This window comes from Lathyrus oleraceus, chromosome 4, assembly GCF_024323335.1.
Source record: "Lathyrus oleraceus cultivar Zhongwan6 chromosome 4, CAAS_Psat_ZW6_1.0, whole genome shotgun sequence".
Classification (NCBI taxonomy): Eukaryota; Viridiplantae; Streptophyta; class Magnoliopsida; order Fabales; family Fabaceae; genus Lathyrus; species Lathyrus oleraceus.
Window position 1 is genome coordinate 175,373,655 of NC_066582.1, and position 25,236 is coordinate 175,398,890.

Sequence of the window (25,236 nt, forward strand, 5' to 3'; positions counted from 1 at the left end):
TGCTAATGATGCGTATGATGCACATGATATGTTCATTTCTCAGGCATTCAAGAGCCTAATTCATCTTTCAAGAAATGGCAACCTGCAACAATGAACAACAAAAAAGCAACCTACCCAGAATAATGAGCACAAGGTAAAACATCAACAATCTCATCTATAGACATGAGCAACTAGGATCATACAACAATATTCAAACAAAGATCCAAATGATCAGAGTACAACATTGAATCCCATCCAACAAGCCTGGAGGTGATTCTCAACATAAACAACAGATACAAGCTAAGAAGGGTGCCCTCCCGGAATGAGAGTCTTCAGATACTGGCACTGGTCTATCAACAGGTCACATTCTGAACACTCAGGCAGAGGAGTGAGCTTCTCCTTCAATTGTCTACTGAGCTCTACAACTTCTCCTCCAAGATGGCTCTCTGATGCACGTCTCAAGTCTACCTCCTTCTTCAATTGGATGTCTTTGTCCCTAATCTGCTTTTCCAGGTCTCTTATCTTCTTCTGATAATTAGCTTCAGCTTTCTGCAACCTCAAGTACTCACGGTGTTCTTCATTCAACAATGTCTCTAACTCCTCATAAGACCTCTTCTTGCTCTTCAATCTACTAGCATCCTCACCTTGCATGCGTTTGAGTTGATGAGCCAAGTTCAACTTATCAGCTTTGGCTTTGTAAAGCTCCATCTGAGTATCTTGTTCCTTCTCTTTCAACCGACGATTCTCCATCAAGGCTTGCTTGTAGTGCTCAGCAGGCACACTCTCAGAAAGGATTAAAGGTGGTTGCACTTGCAATGACTCCATCCTATCATAGGGCAACAACAAAGTCACAACTCTATTCCTGACCCAATCAATGTAATCAGGCATAACAACTGCAAACTTTTTCCCCAACACAGCTCCCCCTTTGACACCAATAGTCTTCCAAGCTCTTCCCACTTGCTCCAATCTAGCCGGGTCACTTCGCTTCTCAAAATACACACTCTCAGCTATCTCAGCATCTAGTGGTTTTCCATTCATAACAAACCCCAACTGGCGAAGAGAAAGAACCGGGTTGTAATTGATGCAACCCTTAGTCCCTATGAGTGGCACATTATGAAACTCCCCACAACTCATGATGACACAACGCACATTCAACCTGTAAGCTTTCCACTTGATGTCATAGGATGTGAGAGACATAATCCTCTGAGTCCACTTACGAGTGCTCTGAGTATCCACAAAAGGTCCACTGGTTGGCAACAAGGACAAGAACCATCTGAGTAGCAACGAAAGACAACATCTGATAGCTCCACCCTTACCATGTCTACTGTGTATAGCATAGTAAGTGTCAGCTAACAAGGTAGGAACTGGATTTCCTCCAAGGAAAATAGTGATAGCAGCAAAGTCCACAAAATTAGGCATACTTGGAAACAACACAATCCCATAGATCATGATAGCCAACTGAGCGTTGAACGCTTCCCAATTTCTTTTCTTTGCTTCCTCTTTAGCCATCCTCACCAGGTACTTCAAAGACAAACCCACAACATCCCCACTTGACTTCCAATTGTCACTCACTTATTTGATACTCAAATAAAGAGCTCTGGCAACAACCCTGAAATCAACCTCCTTTGGCACATCTATGAAGGGCACCTGGAATCTGATCGGGACATTCAGCAGAATAGAATACTCTTCGAGAGTGGGTGCTAACTGATAATCCTGGAAGGTGAAACAACAGAGCTCTGGGTCATAGAACTATAGAAGAGTCTGCAACGGTACTGGATCTACCACCATCTTCAACAGTGTCAACAAATCCCCGTACTGATCAACAAACACCTTCTGATTACTGTCGGTCACAAGATTGCTCAACTCTATCAAAGATGTCAATGGCTCACGGTGAAAACTGTAGGTGCAAGTCTTCCTCTTCATCTCTGGGACGGCTGTCATCTCTCACAGTGAACAGACTCCTGAATGAACCTGGGAAATGATATGCATGAGGAGATTAGCTTTTTTCTTTTCTATTCTTTTTTTTTATTTCTTTTTTTTATTGGATTATTTTTTCGAAAATAAACATGCTATGATGCAAATGATGCAAACACGACTGGTTGGCTGTGTATCCCGGAGCACAGGTTCAAAGCTTCGGCTTGAATTCGGAACCACAAAGTCATCTGAAACCCCAAAGTCATCTGAGACCCATTCTTCAGAACCAAGTCACCAACAGGAACCAAGAGTCACCAACAGAATACGGTCACCAACAGATCAAGTGACCAACTGTACCTGTAATGATTCATTCCCTCCCCACTCACGGGTGTCATCTATGTCAGGGTAAGGTCAAGAGAAACGCAGGATAAACAACCCTTTCAAGAATATCATCCTGTACACACCCGATGTATGTACCGATAATACCCCATCAGGATCTGAACTGCTCGTGATACCATGTTCCGCTAAGTGGCGCAATACCACCCGCTTCCCATGAATCACTATATTCCTAGGTGTCCTAGAGTTCACTCATAGCCTGGGTATTGGGCCTTTTACCTCTTGTAACTCCCACCCCACAGAGAGACAGATACACAGCCAGCACAATGATAATATGATGCATGCAAACACATAATGCACATATATACAACATAATAATCATAAATGCAATAAATAAAGCAATAAAAGCAACCAAACCCTATCCTAAAGAGAGTTAGGACTGACTCGCTTAGGGAAGATGGACCAGCAAGAGGTCAACTTCTCTTTATTCCCCAGCAGAGTCTCCAGCTGTCGCATTACGCGAAAAACCGACGGGAAAACGAAACAACAGAGCCGCCACCGTGCGTTATTTATCCCGAAGGAGGGAAAGGAAACGCTCGAAGTAAACCTGGAAAAGACATGGTCTCGCGACCGGAGATGGATGGGATCGGGAGTCGGTTATGAGAAGGGAAGGTATTAGCACCCCTACGCATCCGTCATACTCGACGGGATCCACGCTCAGAAGGAAAGAAGAAAGGTTGCTAGAAACTGCTCACAAACTGCACAAGGCTGGAAGGAAACACAAAAAAACGGAAGAAACGGGACTCGACAGAATATCACATCCTGGGCCTACGTAGTTTGTCAGACACAGACATCAGAGTCGGCGTAGTTCGGGGACAGGGGAAATGTGCTCGCTAGGATGTCGCATCCTATGCATACGTATCTTCTCTAACCGGAGAAGAATCAGATCACTCGTAGCTCGGCTAACGCACGCCAAACAAAACACAAACAGGAAACCGAATGCTAATCGCTGGACTCACGTCAGACTCCACACAAACAGGCAAACATGGAAACCGAATGCCAATCGCTGGACTTACATCAGACTCCGAACCAACAAACACACACACAGGAAACCGACTGCCAATTGCTGAACGTACGTCAGACTCCAACAAGCAAATAAGACACAGGAAACCAACTGCCAATCGCTGGACTTACGTCAGACTCCAACACACACAAAGGGTTGAAAAAGAAAAAGGGCGCCCAGAGAGATCAGCTCATCTCCTGCCTACGTACCTCATCTGGTATAAGGATCAGGGCGACGTAGTTCCCCTAAACAGGGAAAGAACTTTTAACCTAACCAGAGACAAAGGGAGATAACAGACTACTAGGGAGACTACGACTCGAGCCTAGAAGTTGTCATGCATATGATCCCTATGTTGAGGTCTCTATCCTAAGTTGCACAGGAAGCAAGCTAGCCTAAACAGCATAATATCAAACACAAGCACACACACTATATGCAAACAATTGGCTCACACAAGGCTAGGCTGTAGAAACAAGCCAACTGGAATGGGGTGTTTTTAGCTCTTAACCCTAACATTGAGAGTTAGGGTGAAGCAGATGAAATGGGAAGTGAGGGTAAGACCTCACAGCTCTTATCCCTGGCCTGGGAGAGCTTGAATCAAATAGAAAGTGTGGGAGTTCAGAATGTAGGAACTCTTCTCCACATGACTGACACAACAAGATCTTGGGTTCTTATTCACAATGCATCAACACATGGTGTGTGAGCAAGGTGAATGACACAACTGAATAGCAGGGGATGGATTGCACATCCCTTTTATCTGCCAATTGCCTCTTAAGAGGGCTTTACCTGCTTGGCACAAAAATAAACAACCACAAACATTGCCTCTTAAGGAGGGCTTCAGACAGGTGCCTGCCAACATAACATAACAGGTCTTCCAGACTACATGAAGATCAAGAAATTATACCTCAGTGGTATGCAAACCACAAGCAAGCAAAGCAAAGTTCAAATGAACTTAAAGCAACTTAGGTACCTGTGGAAACAGCTAAACCAATCAGTACAAAATCCAGACAATAGTCAACAACAGTCAATATCAAACAGACAACCCAATATGCAACACATGAGCCATAAACACAAGTGAATTATCCTCAAAGCCTACAAAATAATCAAAGATTAGCTAACAACAACAAATGATCAAGCTCAAATGAAGGAGCAACATCAACCAAGGAGATGCACACTTGAACCTGAAATCCACAACTCAAATGTAAGTAACAAACCACTAGGTCAAAGCCTAGGGTCAAAAGTGAATCAAAAATCCAAAACAGAACTTGATATTCAACATGGATCATATTTAACCAATCAAGAACAAGTCCTAAAAAGGACCAAAGCAAAATCATCATGCAAGTTCATGTAATAAGCAAGAGAAGTCAATGACCAATTCAAGGCACACATTTGAACATTAAGAATGAAAATTCCCAATCAAAACAGAAATGATTCAAATAATTCTGGAAACATTCATGAGAAATCAACATATCCAAAACATCTATCACACAAAAAATCAGAAGCATTAGAGGTTATTTGGCATGGAAATCAAATTGCATAATTTGGACAACCAAATGTGTGACACAAATTGTCACACCATGCAAACACAAGCATAAAACAGAATTGGTACATGAGAAAAATACCAAACCAAGCCTAAAACATCCATCAATGTGTCTAAAATCAGCATGTAAAATTTCAAGTCCATTGGATTAAAATCAAGCACTTCATGATAGAAAGAGTAAGGCAAGGTCACAAATGTACATGTGTTCAATCAACCTAGAGGAAATAAATTTCCAGACATGCACAACTTTTGAAATCATATTCATAAAAAAACTAGACATCACAAGGAACATTTTGCAAAAAATTGGGAGTGAATTGGATCATTTTTCAATTTTATATGATTTTATGAAGTTAGCATACAAAATGAAATTCAAACATGTGAAGCATACATGGAAATGGAGGGAAATGGCAAAAAATGATGAATATTTGAATATTTGCACTCGCTGGGATTCGAACCAGGTCAAAATTTGAAAGTGGCGTGCGCTAATTACCAAAATGCCACCGTTTCCATATGAACCCTAGCGCTGCAGATTTGGACGGTTCAAACCGTCACTATTTTCAGAAAACCGACGTAATTTTTCCAGAATGCATGCATCTTCATCTTCTTCATGAGGAAGAAGATGAATGTTCATATGAACCTCATCCAAATTTCCAGAAATTTCCAGAAATGTCAAGAATCACAAAATTCTTATATCAATCAAATTATCATGCAATGTATGTTGTAGATCCATTATCATTTCATGCTAATTCATCATTAATAATGTAAAACGAATCAAATAAAGTTTGACATGTGAAACTTCAATCAAGCATATCTCTCTCAATTTTTATCCAAATCGCACAAAATTTATATCAAAACGATCAGCAAAGCAAGATCTACAAGAATATCTACATGGATTGTGAAATTATGAAGCTCGAAAAACTCACCTCTTGAAGAACAGTTCCTTATTTTGCGCGATTCAAAGCTCCAGATGCTTCTAATCCACTCCAGAATACTTGATATGATGTTTGATGATGAATTGGAAGCTTGGAAACTTGTAGATCTAGCTTAAACTTGAATTTCCATTTTCAACTTCATGAGCTTCAACCACTTGATTCTTGCACGAATTCCACGAACCAACACTTGATTCACACTATAATCAACTCACTGATCATGAATCTCCAACAAAAAACAAGTGCTATGTTCAAGAAATTTGAATTTTGGTTTGAAGAAAGTTTTGGAGGGAGAGAGAATTTTGGATCTAGAAATATGAATTGTGATTAACCCCTCCAATTCTGTTATGATTAGAGTATATATATCCTTTCTTAATCACCTTGTTAATCCATAATTAGTTTGGTTAATGAAAATAAGGTGTTTTGCAAAAAATCAAAATTTGCATGGTGCATGGGCTAATTGCACGTGAACAGTACCACTCCCTTTATCAAAGTCACTTAAAATCCTTTTTTAAACTCAATGGCAATGGTAGAAAGTCCATACAATGCATCATTTTTGAATTTTGCATTTTCCCTCCAAAAAAGTCATGGATATGCAAGTGATTATGTGATGAGATTTTATGTAATGTGATGCATGATTTGGAAATTAGAGGTCAAGAGAAGAATATTGCAAAAAGAACCACTCAAATTGGAGCTTTGGTTCAAAAGTTATGCTCATTTGAAATCCCATGCACACTTGGCAATGATTGGATCATATCTCCTCAACCACACATTAGATGCTCAAGATCTTGGACTTTTTGGAAATGGGAGAGAGAGATCTTCAACTTTCATGTTGGACAGAAATTCATTTGAAGCTTATTTGATGATGCAAGATCAAGTTGAATTTGAATTAAAACTTTCCATTTTGGGAAACTTTCAATTACAGGTCACTTTCCATTTTTGGAAACCTTTGATCTGGCTTCAAAATCTTCAATGTAGATGTTTGACATGTTGAATAACCTTCTTTGGGACATGAATGAAGTGTCTCAAACCATTCTTCCATCTCCTAGCCCTCGGTTGACTTTCAGTTGACTTTTATGGGCCTCAGATGACTTGGTCATGCACTGTGGACTTTGAGCTTTCAACACTTGGCCAAGTTGCTTCAAAATGATCCTTGGGTCATGTAAGCTCTCTATAACAACCATAGGGCCTTTATCTCATGGAAAAACCCTTGCTCTCTTGCACAAATGGATTCTCCTAATCAGCTTGACTGATGATATGCAATGGACTATGCAATGTGAATGCAATGTTAATGACCTAAAAATGAAATGAATGTACAAATGGGAGGTGCAAATTTGAGGTGCTACAGCGTGCAATATCTTCATTCATAGCCGTAGCCTTTTCGACATGATCTACGCTCTACTTCGCTAGATCATCAGCTTTAGTACTATCCAAGCCTTGGATAGCAACCTTCTTCACCTTAGCATTAGAAATCTTCTTCTGCAATTCTGCAATATGAGATTCCCAGAGACGTATCGAAGTAGTGTAAGTGTCGAATTCTGCTTGGGCTGATTTTCTGGAAGCGGCTAACTCCTCAGAAGCTTGTGAAGTTCGAAGGGCATTGTCAAACTCAATGGCTTGAGCTTTTTCAGTTGATAGAATCTTAGCTTTGGCATCCACCTCCCTATGATATTCAGCACAAACTTGATCAATTAGGTTCTGAATGTCGATAAGGGCTTCACCTATATCAGTGGGGCAAGCAGTGATGTTAATCTTGCTTATCAGATTCTTTATGCTAAATCCCGCTCCCACATTATTCCTTAATTCTTAAAAGAGATCTACATCTAAAATTGCCTTCTTCACCTGCTGAAGGAGTTCGTCATGTGATGCTTCGTTTGCACTAGCACCAGAATGGGTCGAAGCTCCAGAAATACTTTGCTCTGAAGAAGACTCTCTTTGAGCCATCATTAACCTCACATACTTAAGGGGACCATTTTGTTTTAAAGCTTTTTTCTCCTCCTCAGTAAGTGGTATATGTGAAGTCTGGGTGGTGGATGGTCGGACTTTAGTTGGATTTGGGACCATGTCGACGTTGGCGTCACCAGTTCCAGTTTGATTTCCTTCAGTATCAGCTTCTCCCACATTCATGTCCTCATCTTCCTGAAAATACCCCTCAATATCATCAGAATCCTGATCATCCTCATCAGCATCATCTGAAGGGAACACAACTCTTGCAGGACAATTACTAGGAGTATCCTCAGAATCTTCTTTCCCTACTGAGTCCTTCTCGTCAACGTGCTTCGAATCTCTTTTACCATCTTCACAAGGAGAAGAGGTTTCTTCTTCGTTCTGGGCGTTATCTGCTTCGAGATTTTGAGCTTCAGTCGAAGATCCTTTGTTTTGGACAACACCGCTGATTGTCGGAGGAGGAGATGGATTCATGCCGCTCGAAGGATCACTTTGATTGGCGGTAGAAATGAGAGGAGTGGTGGCTTTGTCCTGAAAACAAAGTGTTAGAATAAAGTATGAGTTTGTCGAAAGATAAAACACTCAAGGTCGAAGTATACCCGTTGAGCCTCAGGGTCAGAGGCATTGCTCCCAATGTGCTCCAGCGTTGCGCCACCAGAGGGCTGGGATGGAGTTTTCTTTGGAAGAGGAGGGAGAATGTTGATTTTGACACCTTGTTGTTTATTTGTTTGGGAAGGGGCAACTGTTGCCTTATTCTTTTTCTGCTTTTTCTTAAGTGGAGTTGGAGGAGTATCTTCTTCATCATCTTCGACAAGAATTATATTAGCATTGGAGACTTTTCTTTTCTTGGGCGTCAAAGGAGGCTTGCCACTACCCTGAAAAAGAAAATTATAAATAGTTATAAAAATACGAAAGAGATAAAGAAGTTATTTGATGTAATACCTTTGAACTCTTCTTCGTTTTTTCTGGAGCAGCACCAGAAGGCACTCCCGGGCTTGAAGAGGTAGTTGGCCTAGAAGCAGCATTCGAACTAGCCTTCGCCACAGGCTTTTCTTTCTCCGCCACCTTCCTTTCGACAGCTAAAGAAGGATGCGAGTTAGTCGAAACATGCAAATGTTTAAAAGATTGGCAAAAAGACGAAAGGGAGTTGTAAAACCAAGAAATCCAAACATTTCACACCTTCACATGTCGGAGAAGTAATTCTCACTGCAGCTAAGTCGAAGTGAAGAAAGCCTTTGAAACTGTCTAAGGTATGTTTGGTTGCAACTACTCTTTTAGCAGGTTTTTGTTGGTCATTTTTTAGTATGTTAAAAATGTTCCCACATGTGAACCAGTTTGGGTAAGGGGGAAAAATGACAAAGCAAAATCTGCACTGGGTAAATTTGGAAATTTGGGTGGTTCGCACTCAAAGGCCAAATCATATTTCAATTCAGGTTTTACAGCTTTGAGAGATTTTCTTTTGGCAATTTGCTTTTCAATTTCTTTTAAAATTGGCGCTACGTCACAAACGGTTCCAACAAGGTTCGTTGGGTCATAGACAGTTTCAAAGTACTTTTGGAATGCTTGGATTTCTTCAGAGTGAGTAAGCTTACCCTTGTGGACATTTTCCTGCAAAGATGAAAAGGCCTTCGTTAATCGTTCTTTGATTTCAGAAGTAGAAAACATATTCTTGGAATAGAAATCTGTCCACCAAGTGGCAAAACTATTGGTGGAATAGAACGACGGTTGGTAGGCTATTAATTGGAATTCAGCAAAATTTGCATGGAATTGTTTGTGGATTGCAATGTCTCAAGCGCTCCATTCAGTCCCTGCACAGCAGATCTCGCGCTTTCTTTTGAATAAAGAAACAGGGATAAGTTGACACGACCCAAATTGTCGAGAGACAAAATTAGGTTGATAAGCCAACAGACACACATGGCTCTTTACTGGAAGAATCCTAGAAATAAGCAGCCTTGGGAGGAGAAAGGCACGCCATATGTCTTTGATCTCTGTGTTGGCATTCTTCACAGCATCTTCGAGCGAAGCAGTGAACCAGGAAGGACCATGGGTTCGACTGGCAAAAGGAGCCATCGAAGGAAAGAAATGGTGATGCTTCAAGAACATCAAGGTGTATTTGGTGAGGGAAGTTTGTAAGTTGTCAACATCATCAGCTGGAGTCAGTTGAAGGAGTCTGGTTCCCTCAATGCTTCGATTTATTATCTATGGGGCACTTTCATCAACGTTTCCTTGTGTTGGCAAAAAGGATTCGAAAGTGGCATTGAGCCACAATTGAAGAAGCCAATAAGGCCCAGATAATAATAAGTTGGTACTAACTTCATATCTCCTTTAACTTGGCACTAGCCGATCCTAGACTTTCATACAAACTAGCAATAAGAGCTCACTTAAACACACTCTTCGACCATCATGCAATTGGTTAGCAAGTGTTAAAAATCTCTTTGCAACCTGTAGAGATTTACAGCAAAAGAAGAACTTGGACAACCATAAACCTAATAATGCTATATGTTCTATGTCAGAAACTTCTTCCCCATCAGCGTGATACATATTAATGTAAGTACTGAACGAAGCATTCTTGACGTTGAAGTCAATCAAGTTTTCGCAGTCTTGGTAGGGGTCGAAGGTTTCTCCTGTCGGAGGAAGCCTAGAGATGACAGCTACGTCGAAAAGCGTGGGAGTCATCAATCTACAAGGGAGATGAAAGGTGTTATATGTGCTATCCTAGAAATATAGGCTGGATAATAATAAAGGCTGGAAGTAACTGAACCCCAGCTTCGACATCTGAATCAGGTCAAAAATACCCAATTCTTTCCAAATGAAGCTTTCTTCTTCTGAACTTTTGTTAACCAAGATAGATAGGATTTGTCTAGAGTTGGACAAGACCGAAAGGGTCTGAAACTATCAGTGATAAAATCCAGTTGAAAAGCCTCTCTTTGGGTTAAATCCTCATTATCTCTAGAGGAAACGGTTTTGTTGGCTATGGGTTTGGTAGTATGATGACAAGGAAAAAACTTCGCACATTTCTCTAAATGTTCTTCAGAGACTAATGGGCCTAAAAACCCTAAAGCATTTCCAGAAAGTAAGGAAGGAACCATTACCTGAGAAGAAAAAATTGCTTTATGTTCTTTCATAAGTTTTGGAGCAGTGATGTATTCCCGATCCCCAACAGTTATGGTTGTGCTAGTTGGAATGTTCTGGGAAGCAGAACTTTTTGAGGATCCAACACCTTTGATGTTATTTGATTGCTTCTACTGTTTATCATAAGACATTGTTATGGGTTTTTTTGGAGATTTTGAAGGATTAGGGTTTTAGGGAAGAAGAAGCGTTTTCAGAGAAGTTTTAGAAGATGAACTTAGGTTGAAAATGGAGATTTTCGTAAAAAGAAAGAAAGAAATGACAAGTGAGCTTTTATAATGTTAACCTACGAAGCTGACTGGTTACGCTTTACCAGGGTAGTGAGCCACGTGGTGGTTTTTCCTGAGAAAAGGGTACAGGGATTAGTGTTCATTTTCTAGGAAGTTGAAATTCATGGTGACAAATAACTGTACACACGTTTTGATAAGACGTTTTGAAAAAGTTAATCATGATTAACTGACAAATATGGACTTTTTGGTCTATGAAAGGTCTCTGGTCGAAATCTGGTGACTACAAAAATGCCCATTTCTAAAGTAATTCGAAATAGACGTTTCTTGGGGGCAATTTGTTAACTGGAGATTTCGACAAATAGTTGAAGTTCTTTGGAAGTGTTATGTTTTGGAGAATAAATAAAAAATAGTTGTGTCGAAACTGTTTGTTGAATATTTTTCTTGGGTAAACAAATCTTTCTTGTCGAAGCCTGAAACTTAGAAGATTTTTTGATCTCCATAAAGCTCTCTTCGATGTAAGCGTTTTGACAGAGTCGAAGCTTCAAAGCGGGAAAGATTTAAAATTTGAACGAAGCAGTTTCGTCATGCCAACACGTGGAAACATCTGAGATATGCAACACTTGAGAAGGTCGAACGTGGCAGTCATCTGTGTAGAGGTCGTTAGGTTCGAATTGTTATAAATAGGGGTCTTAGTTTTATATTTCAGGGTGTTCAAACAGATATACAGAAATTCACAAAAATACTTAAAGTACCGGAGCGAGAGAAAAGAGTTTTACGCTGAAAATGTATGTATGAAGAACACCACAAATTTTGTTCATGTTATCTATTTCATACAAGTTATTTAAATTAGAATTATTCATTGTCTTTTCTTCTATCGAATTGCCCTTATTTTCAGTATTTTATCATCATTTTTACCTTTGCATTTACATTTCGCCAAGTTTTCATTTCCAATACTTTCTCAAAACTTAAAACATTTACTTCAAGTCACTTATCTTTATTTTTTCCAAGTACTTTCGTCATCTTTAAACACATTTTCCTACAAAGTTATCGTCATTTACTCTTTATTCATAGAGTCATAAACTTCGTTTAGAATTGTTGTCAAAACACTTTTCGCTGTTCATAAACCAAAAATAAACTTAACCATGAGTCAAATCACCGTAAAAATAATTCTTGAGACACATGTCCTAGGATCAATCTAGTCGATCCTGTAAGTTACCAAAATATATATATTGGAAGACTAGCAGTTGTTTATCAGAAATCACTGGTAAACAGGGGGTTACTCTTAATATTGGCGTAAATTGCATGATTGGATAAAGGGAAATCCTTATTCCCATTAGGTTTTTCACATCTTTTCCCCTTTTGATGAATGAATGATAAACATGACATAAATTTTGTAATTGTATGACTATGTGTTGTATTGTGTGATTTTCATGCACTCTTTTGCCATGAAAATTAATGTGTTATGGCTGATGAAATTGATATGAAGGTGTGTTCATGTGTTGTTGTGAATTTGATGAAAAAAATATGCTAAATTCCATGATTGATTGATGATTATTTAATGTTGGGCCTGTATAATTTGTGTTGATTGTTTTATAATTGTTATATAATTATTATGTGTCAAATTCTGAGCATTTGACTTTTTACGAAATTGAAATCGGAGGTTTGGAAGAACTACAATGGTAAAAAAACGCATAATTTTGCATTCTGCTGCGATTCTGCATTCTACAACAGTGACAGGCGTCACCCTTGTGACAGACTACCCGTCATTTCATCCAGCTTTGTGATGGCCCACCTGACACGACCAGACATATCCTTTTCAAATACGATGTTTATCATAACTTGAGTTTCGGGACTCAGATTGAGGCGCGGTTCAAAGCGTTGGAAAGCTACTGCACAAAGCTAAATTATGGTAGTGCATTTTGAGATGAATTACCATGTTTGAATTATGTGTGAGTATATGTTGTGAAGTATATGTATAATTATGTGACTTATTGTACATGCTTGACAATGAATCAATGTTGAGATGATTTAATATGATTGAGTGCTATATATGAATATATATTTGACGTGGTGCTACTGTTTGGTCATTGTTTGGAGGTGTTTGATGTTTTTCATTATGTTGATTGATTTAATTCGCTTGTTTGGTGTGGAGAATGATGTTGTTGTTTATTATGGTGATTATATGGTGATAAATTCATGGTGATCATTTTTGGTGAGATTGTATGTTATGGTGAATCATGCATCATATGTATGGGCTTCGGTCCAGTTTTGGTGTGCTCTGGCCTGGTGGTATGGATTCAGAAGCGAGTAGCTAATTCTAATTAGGAATTAGTGAAACGTTTCTTATGGTGATATCAACAAATTTTTGGGTGCTCTGATTGGATGGTGTGGATTCGGAGGCGAGTAGCCATTTTCATATGGGAATTGGTGAAGTGTTATGTATGATGATGGTAACGATTTGATGTTCCCTGGTCCGATGGTGGGGATTCAGGAGCGAGATGAACCAGTGTTCTCCATAATGGTACCACATGCATTGTTGAGTTGTGGTGTTGAGTACATTTTCATTTATTTTTTTGCATATGTATTGAATGATTATGTTGATGTTAGTGATTGATAATAATTTAATGATGCATGTGAATGGCTTATGTTGAATAATTATTGATGTTTGTTTAAGTTACCCTTGCATACTTTTGCACCATTAAATATTATGAGCGCATTCTCACCTCTTTGTTGTTTGTGTGGTTTTTCACTCCTACTTTGGGTACAAACGAGTAGGTAAATGGATAGCTGCTTAGAACCTGAAGGATGGCATTGAGGTTGTTCTTCTTTATTTTCCATTTTTATGCGTTATTTTAGATTTCGTTCCTCTAATCTGTAACACTGGGTGGGCGAACGTTTTGTTTATCTATTTGATGTTGTTTAGATGTTGTTATGTTTAAGGCATTTAGCTGTAACCTTTTTTATATTTATGAAGCTTTCTTGGTTGTTGAATTATTTCCGCTGCAATGAACCATGTTAATGCGAGCATGTGATAACATGTGTTTAATCTAATGCATGCTTTAAATAACATGTGTTACAGAGCAGGTTTATGTTGTATTTGAGTGACATCCTATGTGTGTTTTTGTTTTATTTGCACTTTATTTAGTGTTTCGGGGTTTAGGGTGTTACAAGTGAGGTGTCAGTAATGGTGATGACATGGAATATTTTATTTTTTTACGTTTTAGTTATTACCCAAAAGTACCCTTTCTTATTCGTTTAAGAAAAAATTCAGATTAAACTCATAGTTTCATATCCTTCTTGTTTCTTAGAATCCTACTTCTCCCTTCTCAATCAATTGCTTCATATGGTACCAATGGATCAAATCCGTGAAGTTAGAACTCTTAACCCTTCATTTCAAGTGCGACTCATGGTGAAATTGCACCAAGATGTCCTTGTTGAGCTAAAGCAGTGATACAAACAGTTAGGAACAAAAGACGAAACTTAGGGAAGCTCTTTTGGGGATGAAAATAATTTGTGCTATATTCATTTATATATTCTTATCTGTCTTTTATGATTTCTCAAAAATTATCTGATGGGTTGTGGATGTTATATGCTAACAGAGTGAAGGTGCTGATTATGGATGCAATTATTTTGAGTGGTTTGAAAAAGAATACAATGATGAAGTGCAACCAAATACAACAATCACGATATTCTAAATGTTCAAAATGTGAGGAAAAGGATGTAGAAATCAACACATTTAGAAGGTACATTAAGAAGATCCATGGATATGATAACTACCTTAAGGAGATGATGAAGAACATGTTGAAAATGCTAGTCTTTGTCTTAAGAAATATGGTTGGGTCTAACTCGACCCTACACAACCGGCTTGTAGGGTGAAGATTTATTCACTTATAAACGCATGTTTAAACCATATTGCCCGATGTCAGACTCTTAACACCCCCTCTCACGCCCAAGATATACATTTTAGGCGTGGAACTAAATAGTGGGTGGCCTAATAGGTCATAAACGAGGCTATGATACCATCTTAAGAAATGTGGTTAGGTCTAACTCAATCCTACAAAATCGGCTTGTAGGGTGAGGATTTCCCCACTTATAAACACATATTCATGCCATAGAGTGTCCGATGTGAGACTCTTAACAATTTATAGTTTTTATTTTTGTAGTATTGATGTGTATTTTGGTCAAGAAATGGTGATTATGGTTAATATTGATCTTAGTGTTGTAAGACATGTTGTTAATGTTATACAATAATCATTTTGTTAATTTGTAATTTTTCCTTTCTTCAATGTTTATGTTTAGATTATGTCCAATTTTATGTTGCACTAAGCACTTTTGAATTCTTCAATGGTTAGATTATGTCCAATTTTATATTGCAGTAAGGACATATTTGTCACACTAAAGAAAACATAAAGAATATGTTTGTTACACTAAAGGAAACATCAAGGACCTGTGTGTTACAATTTGGAAGACCTTAAAATGACATGAGAACAACTCATTTAACTAAAACCTATTAAATTAACAGAAAATGCCATAACATTGATAAGGCCATAATATCATAACATTCCAGAAATAGAAACGTCCATAAAGTGGCATCCTAAGCACATAAATCACCATCCTAAATACATAAAGTGGCATCAAAATCCATAAAGTAATATCCTAACCACCATCCAAAATACATAAAGTAAGATCCTAATTCAGCAAAATACATCAATCAACATCCTAATTGTATTTTCTCCTTGTGGGAAGCTTTGCTGTCGTTGTTCTTCGTGGCTGAAATGCTACAGTGGGTCCCTGAAATGTTGCAATGGTTCTTCTTGGTGATTGACTTATTTGGACTCTTAGGGTTGGTTATGTTTGGGCTTGTGCAGTTTGGTTTTAGGTTCTACTTGGTGATTGCCTTGTTTGGACTCTTGGGGTTGGTTGTGTTTGGGCTTGTGTTAATTGGGTTGGTTGTGTTTGGGCTTATGTTGATTGGGTTCTGTTTTGGGCTTGTGCTGATTGAGTTGGTTGTGTTTAGGCTTGTTCAGATTATCTTTGAGGTTTTCTTCGTGCATTTAGGAAAGAAGATCTGTTGCGGCCAGATTTACCACACATTGAGCATTTATTATGGCCAAATTTTTTGGGTCTTCCTCTTTTCTTTTTGAAACTTCCTGCTGCCTTCTTTTTCTTTGGTCTCCCACCCTTCGTATTTTTATCTTGAGGTGTTTCATCCACTGGTTCATCATTTTGGTCAGCAACAAACCCTCATACTCCTACCAACACCTCATCAATTCAATCATTTAATACCTCATCACCCGAGTCATCAAACCTGCACCTTAATGCACTATCATCCCTTTGCTCATTATTGTAAGTTTGGGCTTTTGTTATATTTTGGGCATCTTGGACAGTTTTGGCATTTTGTTCAGGTATCTCGGGCATGGCCCCAGATTGTGGGTCAGTATGGATTTCAGTTTGGTCAGTTTGCGGTTCAACTACTTCTATTACTTAAGGTTTGGAAATAGGGTGGACTATGTATAAGTCTAACTTTCCATTAGTCTTGGACCAATTTAGTAGTTCTATTTCACCAAAGCCGTTTTCTAGCAACTTTAATTTACCAGTTAAATATACTATATTTTAAGTACCCCTGGACACCCCATTTCTTTAAGAACATCTAAAATTTCAAAATAACTCCATCTATCACCATCACACTTCCAATTTGACATTTCTCCTCTTGCATATGCACCCTTATCATCAAACTGTCCCCGTGATGAAAATCAACATAAAAACATCCATTTTTTTATACTGTGTACATCAACAACAATCTCATTACTCTACAAAAAGCAACATTACATTATGCTACACTACCCTACCACTATCCTAGATACAATGTGCTTTTGGAGAATAAAGAAAAAAGGGACCAAAAATAAAATCCTATACATGAAACAAGCTATATTTCATTATGCCACACTGCCATACCACTACCATTACAAACAATCTGAACACTCACCTAGAAACCCTAAAATGAGAAGTACAAAATTAGGAAAAACGAAACATACCTCAATCGTCCAAATCTTCTTTTCGTTTGTTCTTGTCCTTCACTTGTTTGTTATTCTTTACCGTTCAATCAAACATGCTAGTGTTGTGAATCCTTCAAATCCTTCTTCATTCGTACTTGCATTGCTATCCTTCTTTGTGCCTGAGCTCCCCTCCTTCTTTCTGCGTTCGTCCTTGTTTAGGGGCTCATGCGTTCTCCATTTCTCAGTTTGGATTTAGGAATTTATGTGTTCGTCTCTTGTTACTAGTTTACTTTAAAATTCCATGTCATCACCGTTATTGACACCTCACTCACGTTAATGCCACAAATTCAATTTTGAAACATAATTTTTAAAAAAGGGTAACGGTGTACACTTTTGGTAATTTAAAGGACCAAGTTGTTACAAAAAGAAACTTAAAAGACCAACCTATTAGAAAAAAAATAACTTAAAGGACCTATGGTGTAATTTTTCCTTGCTTAAATATTGTTTGAAATTTACAACGCGTGATAGTTATTGAAGAAATTATCTTATTGGCCATAGCATTGTGGAATGCATAAAATATTTTCTCCTTCGACTATTTAGGCATGTAATGCGTGATTGTTCTCTGCCAATTTCGATATATATGGCGCCCCAGTTTTGATAGTTGTCTTATGTTGCTCATCATATTTTGTTGATTTTGTCCCCTATTACACAACTCTCTTAGCTTGTGATTCTGTCATTCTCTTCGTATTCGGTTAGTAATGCTACAAATATGTAATGTGACAACAAAGCTTTTTTATTTAGTATTTATGTGCTTTTGAATAAGTCTAGAGTCACAACGACCACACTAGACCCTAGTAGATTTGAGAAAGATTGGGTTGGCTCAATTGCATTTGTGCTCTCTTGACTTTGTCTCGTTTGAGAAACCATCTACTATCCTTAAATGACGTGTTTCTCGATCTAGATTGATTTTTTATTTATTTATTTATTTATTTATAGGTCTACACATGCATAATCAAATCACACATTTAATCCGGTCTTGCAACTTGTTTATTATTTTGAAATATCTTAGTATATCTTTGACTTTCTAGACAAAAATAAATTCAAAAATATATAATTAATTTTAATATGTAAGAATGTTGAGTACAATAAATTTTATATCCATTTTCAATTCTATCTTGAAATTATAATTTGGAGTTCTTGCTACCATAATATACTCCACTTATATAGGTTTCATCCTTTTTTAAATTCAATTTCAAATACCACATTAGACTCTCCAACTTTAAGATCCCATTTGAGTGACAAACCCACTTATGATCCCTCATCGAGATTCCAGAAGAAAAAACATCTTTATCTTTTCCTCATCATACGAATAGCATCAAAAGGGACATAACAGCTAGTGTCTCTGTAATAGCAGGCCCAAAAAGCATCCTTTACTTTCCTTCACTCCCACCCATTTTGCACCATAAAAACAAAAGACAAACATTTTTGTTCAGTATCCTAGACTGATAACCGAAGATCAGTGATCACTACTATGTCCCATCCCATCTTATTTCTCACTTTACCTCTTTTTATATTCCAAATGTCCATGCTTATGTCACTCTCTCACCCACATTCAAATTCCTTTACCCTCTTATAAAACCTTAATCTTATATTTTTTTATTCCATTCCAACATTCCTCCCAAACCAAAACTGTTGTTCCTTTCTTAAATGGCAACAAATGTTGTCCAAGAAAAACATAACCAATCACAAGAGGAAGATGAAACATTGTCTCTTTCTGATCTTCCACTATCTCTAAACAACCCATGTAAAGAACAACACTCCGAAATCAATGAAACAACACAAGAAGAATTCAATTTCCGTTCATGGGTTGGTCTCTTTTCAACCGAACCAAAAATGTGTGTAGCAGATGAAGTTTTCTTCCAAGGACAAATCCTCCCATCGTCACGTCTCTCGTTCAGCACAGAAGCTGGCTTATCATCCAATGACCACGGTAAGCAGTTCAAATCAAAGCAAGAATCTTTGAGCTTTAACAACGGTTGTTTCAATGAGTTTCGTAGCAATAGTAGTACAAGTCAAAACTCAACCACATCAAGTAGCACTAGTTCAACAACAACAACGACAACTCCAATAGTATCAATTACAAAAACCAAAGTTAGAAACCAGTTTCACACACATCCAAGTCCAAAGCCACAGTTAAAATCATCATGTCCACGAAAGTCAATAGCTCAAAGTAGAAAGTCATCACTTTGGGAAATTTTCCGTTTAGGTGTGGTCCCTACACCAGAAATAGGACTGGAAGACCTAAAGGTTCGTAGCAGTAATCATAGAAACTGTGTAAGTCGCAACAGTAGTAGTAGTAGCAACAGCAATAGTACTAAAAATGGCCAAATGAGTAAGAAGAAGAACGATCATGAAGGAAAGAGCAATCATGTTTTGAAACACTTAGTTGGTAAACGAGGTGGTTTGTTGAGTGGTTGTGATTGTTCTTTTGAAACGGTGGTGATCAATGGTAGTGGTGTTAAAAGTGATTACAAGACAGAAAGTACTAAGAAGCACGCGGTTAAAGAAAAAGTGATGGAGTGGAAGAAACAAAAGCAAAGGCAAAAGCAAGGTAAAAAGGTTATGTCACGTCGTAGAACCTTTGAGTGGCTTAAAGAATTGCATGCAAATCATCTTGATGAAGAGGCTTTATTGTCAAACTCGTCATGAATCATAGGGATGTCGTGTTCGTGTAATCTGAATCATCTGATCATAACTCTAACGATCCTTGAATCCCTATGACACTACGATGATGACACTGATAGGTCAAATTCGCCGTGAATTAGAAATATAGAATGCTTATAGTTTATTTTAGATTTTTAGATTAGATTGCCTTTTGGGTTGTTACTTTTAGTTTACCTTTAATTTGAATTTAATTATAATATTGTAGTAGTGCAGGCTAATCAATCAAAATTTGTTTATTTTCTCGTGAGGATGATGTTGTAATCAAATTTAATTTTGTTTAATAATGTTTTGGGGTTGATTAGAGTGTTAATTAGTAATTGATTTGGTTAAGATATTATGGGAGTGATGCTTTGGGGGCATGATGGAGTTGAAAATGATGAGATCCAATATGAGTGAAAATGAGTGCTTATGGTTATCATGATTGAAATGTGAAGTTCAATGCTTTATGGGTGGAGAATGTGGAATAGGAAATATGATACTGTTCAAAGTCACGCGAGGGAACAAAAGTTTTGTAAAAGATGGAGGTTTTCTTAAGTGGCTAAGTACAAGGCAGAAAAATAGTTTAAGTTGCATTCAAAAAATAGCTATTGGTTTTGGTCATGGAATTGGAGGTGGCAAAGATCAATAAGTCATGGATGGTCCTATAACCATGCTTCCTCTTTCTTCTAGCTAGTTGATAAGTTTGTGAGATTTGGCAGTATAATTAGTTAAAAAAATCGAACTTAAGTTAAATATATGGATGGTATTCCTTGTACGTTTCAGGCAAGAAACAACCAAACCGAATTGAACTATAACAAAAATTCAAAAGTATACCAATTTGGTTTGCGTTTTGGAATTTAGAACCGATGCTTCGAACCAACACTTCGGTTTGGGAGTAATTGAAACTATTTAGTTTGACTCTTTCAATTTTTTGTTATGGTTCGGTTTGGCTTTTTGTCTTAATCATACCACGAACATCTCTATGCACGAGTACGACACTAAGTTAGAGATTAAAATGGAGTCTTATCTAGCCATCGAGAAAGAATGAAGAATATTGAACATTGATGCCTTAAATCACTTCGTTCTACAGGCCTTGTGCTCGTGCTCGAGGGAGTATCACTAGTATGCGTTAAATCACTTTGCCATACAAGTCTTGTTTTTTAGGCATTATGAATCGAGATGCCTTAAATCACTTCACTCTTAAGCCCTTGAGCTTTGGGAACTACGAACCATTATGTATAAAAGGATCTAGATCTACTCAACATCTTCACACCACGTTTCTTTTTGTCCCTAGAACATGTTGAACCCTCAGAGGGTATTTAGACCAGCGTGGGTGACGTGATGCACACACCTAGTCGCATTGGTTAACTCACCATAATATGTTGGATGGGCGAGATTCTCCAATTAGGGGTCAATTTGTCTTTAGGAGCAAGAGGATGACCCAGGTTTGAATTATATAACAATTTTGATAAGGATTACACAACTAAGGATGAAAAAAGAACAAAATAGTTAATGCTCATATTGTTGTAACGTCCGTAACGACCAAGACTATGAAAGTAGGAGTAAAGAGATATGGTTAAAAGTACACTAGAAGAAGACCAAGAAAGGTTGTGACTTATTCAGATATCGGTCATATTAAGGCTTTGCTTGTCCATGACAGGTAGATTTTGAATGATCTAGACAACAACTATCTTAAATGAGATCTCTACTTTTAGAATATCATAAGCATTTTCTCTCCTTATATACTCACAACAAATACAATTGTAGTCAAGTGTGAGACTTTGCAAAACTAACATAAACCTCAAAATTTATTACCTCGTTAGTGCATTTTGTAGTCTCACATGGCTATAATAACCTTCTTCGTAAGAGCGCTTACAATTCTAGTGGCCATAATGTGCCCACTAATCAACCTTCCAGTGTCGGAATCACAAGATTAAGAGTGTAAAAAAGTAAATGTTTTGCACATCAACTTTAATGCTCCGAAGAGTTGGTTGTTGAATTCGTGGTGGTGATTCTAAAGCGGATCCATTTCCCGACATTATTGTTCTCATATCAAAATCATCGTCGAAACTTGAAACCTGCAAAACCTTCACTATTTAAGAGAGACGACAAGATGATTGATGTCACCATTTCAAGAAAACTCGTTCAACTTATGCAAAAAAATTCAGATGAAAGTTGGATCGTTGCACGCAGCGACAGAGTGTAACATAATTTTTGGCAAAATTCGAGCTCTACAGGAAGATCATAACTCTTTTCAGCAATGTCATCACCTTCTTTGGATGTTTCTACTTAACAGAAGATTAAAGCGATTGGAGATATTGCTAAATATTGGGATTCAAGTGTGATTGGATAAGTTCCACATCGACTAGAAATGGAGAAAATGTTGGATATATAAGAGAAAATACGCATTCCCTTATTCCATCAAGGTTTTGGATGGATATATGGCATAAAGGTCTCTTGGATCCCCAATGTTTGACCCATTTACGCTTTTGGGTCTCGCTCCTTGGACTTTACAATAAAGGGTATCATAGCCCTGGTTGGCTCGGTGTGGGTGGGGAAAGTGGACCCTAGTGTGGATAAAGAAAAGTGATATGGGTGACTCACACTTGTGAGGGAGGGGAAGTGGATCTTAGTGTGGATCAAAGGTAGTGATGTGGGTGAGTCACACTTATAGAGAGATTGTTGGGATTCCAGTGTGAGTGGACAAATCCCACATCGGCTAGAAATTAAGGAAATGTTGGATATATAAGAGAAAATAGACATTCCCCTAATGCCTTAAGGTTTTCAGTTGATATGTGGTGTAAAACTCTCTTGGATCCTGGACATTTAGCCTATTGAAACTTCTGGTGGTCCCTAGACTCTCCATAAGTAGTATCAAAGCCATGGTTAGACTCGGTGGGGGAGCGGAAGTGGATCCTAGTGTGGATCAAGGTTAGTGATGTGGATGACTCACACTTGTGAAAGATATTGTTAGGATTCAAGTGTGAGTGGATAATGTTGGAATTAAATCCCAATCTTGGAGATAGTCCAACTTAATCTAGATGAACAAGAATAATATTTTTGATTGATTATACGACTCGTTTTTCACTCTTCACTTGAGTGATTCAACCACACCTTGGTTGCAAGAATATTCTTTCGCACAAAGATTTTAAAAGAGGGGGAGGTTTTGGAGAAGAAAAGATAAAAAGAGAATGAGTTACAGTTTCAAGAGAAGAGGATTTTTATTGAATTCTAACTGAATTAATGCATATATTACAAATGAGGGTGTCTCTCTGTTTATAGCTGAGATTACTTACATACCAAGTAATCCCTAACTATCTAACCTTATTCGACTAACTGGTATCCAACTTTGTCCAATACACAACTTGTTAACTACAAGTTGTATTCAACCTCTTGTTGAATACGAGCACCTTCGAATCCTAAAGAATGTATTCGACTACTACTCTATCGAATACATTCAACATCGACTGTTGAATTTTACAAGCATGCTTAACACAAAGAATTACATACTTAATAGATAAGTCTCACATAGAGTAGAAATGGAGAAAATGTTGGATATATAAGGGAAAAGACCCATTCCTCTAATACCTTAAGATTTTGAGCATTTAACTTGTCACCCCTCTTTTGTACTTGACACCCCCATATAATTTCATAATTCTAAAAGTTCCCCTGCTCAAAATTTGAATCAAATTTGCGTACAAAGTTTTTGGTAGGCAATTCAAAAATTAGGGTACAACCAAAATTTCCGGTAGTGTATTCAGAATTTTCGGTATATCAATTTTTTTTAAAAATTCGGGAAGTTTTCAATTTTATCGGTATTTTTGAAAATTACCATCTTATACTGGAAATTTCAACCAATGTGAAACTTTTGGTAGTTCAATTTTATAAGATTTCAAACACTTAGGATTTTGCCGACAGTTTTGGACGGTTGTGATTGCACCGACCATTTTGTGTGGTCCATAATGAATTTAAAGTTGTATAAATAGGGGTCACCTATTGTTGAGAAAAACATCTCAAAATGCCTCTTCCTCAATTTTTTATTAAGGCAGAAGTGTACTTCAACAGAGCTGCACCTCCTGTAGAGTTCCGGCTATCGGATGGCACCGCATCTCTCGCCATCTTGAGATCCAAGTTGAATGAATTGTTTTCTGATACCGATAACAAAAAGGTGAGAAAGATCTAGTTTTATGAAGGTTAGATTGATACTAATGGAAGGGTGAAATAAAACCTTATTTATTTGAAGATCGATGAAGATTTGATGGTTATATGGAGATCATTTCGTTGTAGGCTAACTAAGGGGTCGATTGAGTTAGATGTGAAGATTTCAAGATCTTTCGACGATATAATTAAAATGCTGAATCATCTAGAATCATCTGGTAGTGTTTATGTTTTCTTATTTATTATTATTTTCGTAAGTTATATAACCTTCTCTCTAAGTTATGTAACCCTTTGTCAAATGTTACATTATGTTCATCATGCATCAATGGAAGATCCAAAACATTGTCTAATAAAAAGTGTTATGCAAATGTTTGAGTAATGTTACACATGATATGCAAATAATATACAAATAATATACAAATAATACATAAAAATAATAACAATGTCTAAATAGGTCCCCCACGGGCTATGTGTGTTGCCCGAGATAATCTAGTAAGAACCTCATCATAAGGGTTTAACAAACCCATGAGGTTATCCATAATAAATGCAATCATCTGCAGACACTGTTGGTCATCAACATCAGTTGGAGGTAGTGGCGATGACACATCATTTGCTGGTACACCAACATTGTATGGCCCAACGTCCTCCGTATGCTCAACAAGTGGGATGATGCAATGGTTTGATACGATGAAGTACCACTCCATATAACCATCTTTACATTGTGAGTGGTGTTTATAGCGGTAAATTCATGATCATCAAGCTATGGATAAGCTAGAGATCAAATAACAAGAGTCGCCACCGCGCTTTTATTGTTTCCAAGGGAAAAGGGAAAAAGTACGAACAAAACCCAATAGTAAGAAGTTTTCAAATCAAAACTAATAAAATGTCAGAGATTACAGGTAAGGGGGTTGGTTACACAGAGGGAAGGTGTTAGCCCCCAAAGTGTCCTAGGTACTCCTAGGGAGCCCTTTTTGTGTGCATATGTATTTGGTACAAAATGATGTTTACAAACAAATAGAATGGGGGGATGAGAAAAGAATTCATTAATTATATTTTTGTGTTTGGCAAGACCTTCGGTCTTGTGCCTACGTACCAACATAAAAATGAGGGATCAAAACCTCGTAGTTCGTGATACAAATTTCAAAGTGGATGCATTGCTTTTAACAAAAATTAAGTTTGAAAGGCACAAAGGCCTAAAATGGTTTGAATGAGTTAGTTCTTTTTGGATTTTTGAAAATTTAAGTCAAGTATAGTTTAGTTTATTTACAAGTTTGATTTAAGAAAAGAATTTTGAAAATGCAATGGCATAAGGCCA

The 25,236-nt window shown here is 37.6% G+C and overlaps 1 protein-coding gene across 1 annotated transcript; it reads left to right on the plus strand.

Annotated features, from left to right (window-relative positions):
- The first annotated feature begins 18,404 nt into the window (after positions 1 to 18,404).
- On the plus strand, positions 18,405 to 20,031 carry LOC127074388 (uncharacterized). The gene has a single exon (XM_051015699.1). The coding sequence runs from the start codon at positions 18,768 to 18,770 to the stop codon at positions 19,767 to 19,769; it is 1,002 nt and encodes a 333-aa protein (XP_050871656.1). The 5' UTR covers positions 18,405 to 18,767; the 3' UTR covers positions 19,770 to 20,031.
- Positions 20,032 to 25,236: the final 5,205 nt, after the last annotated feature.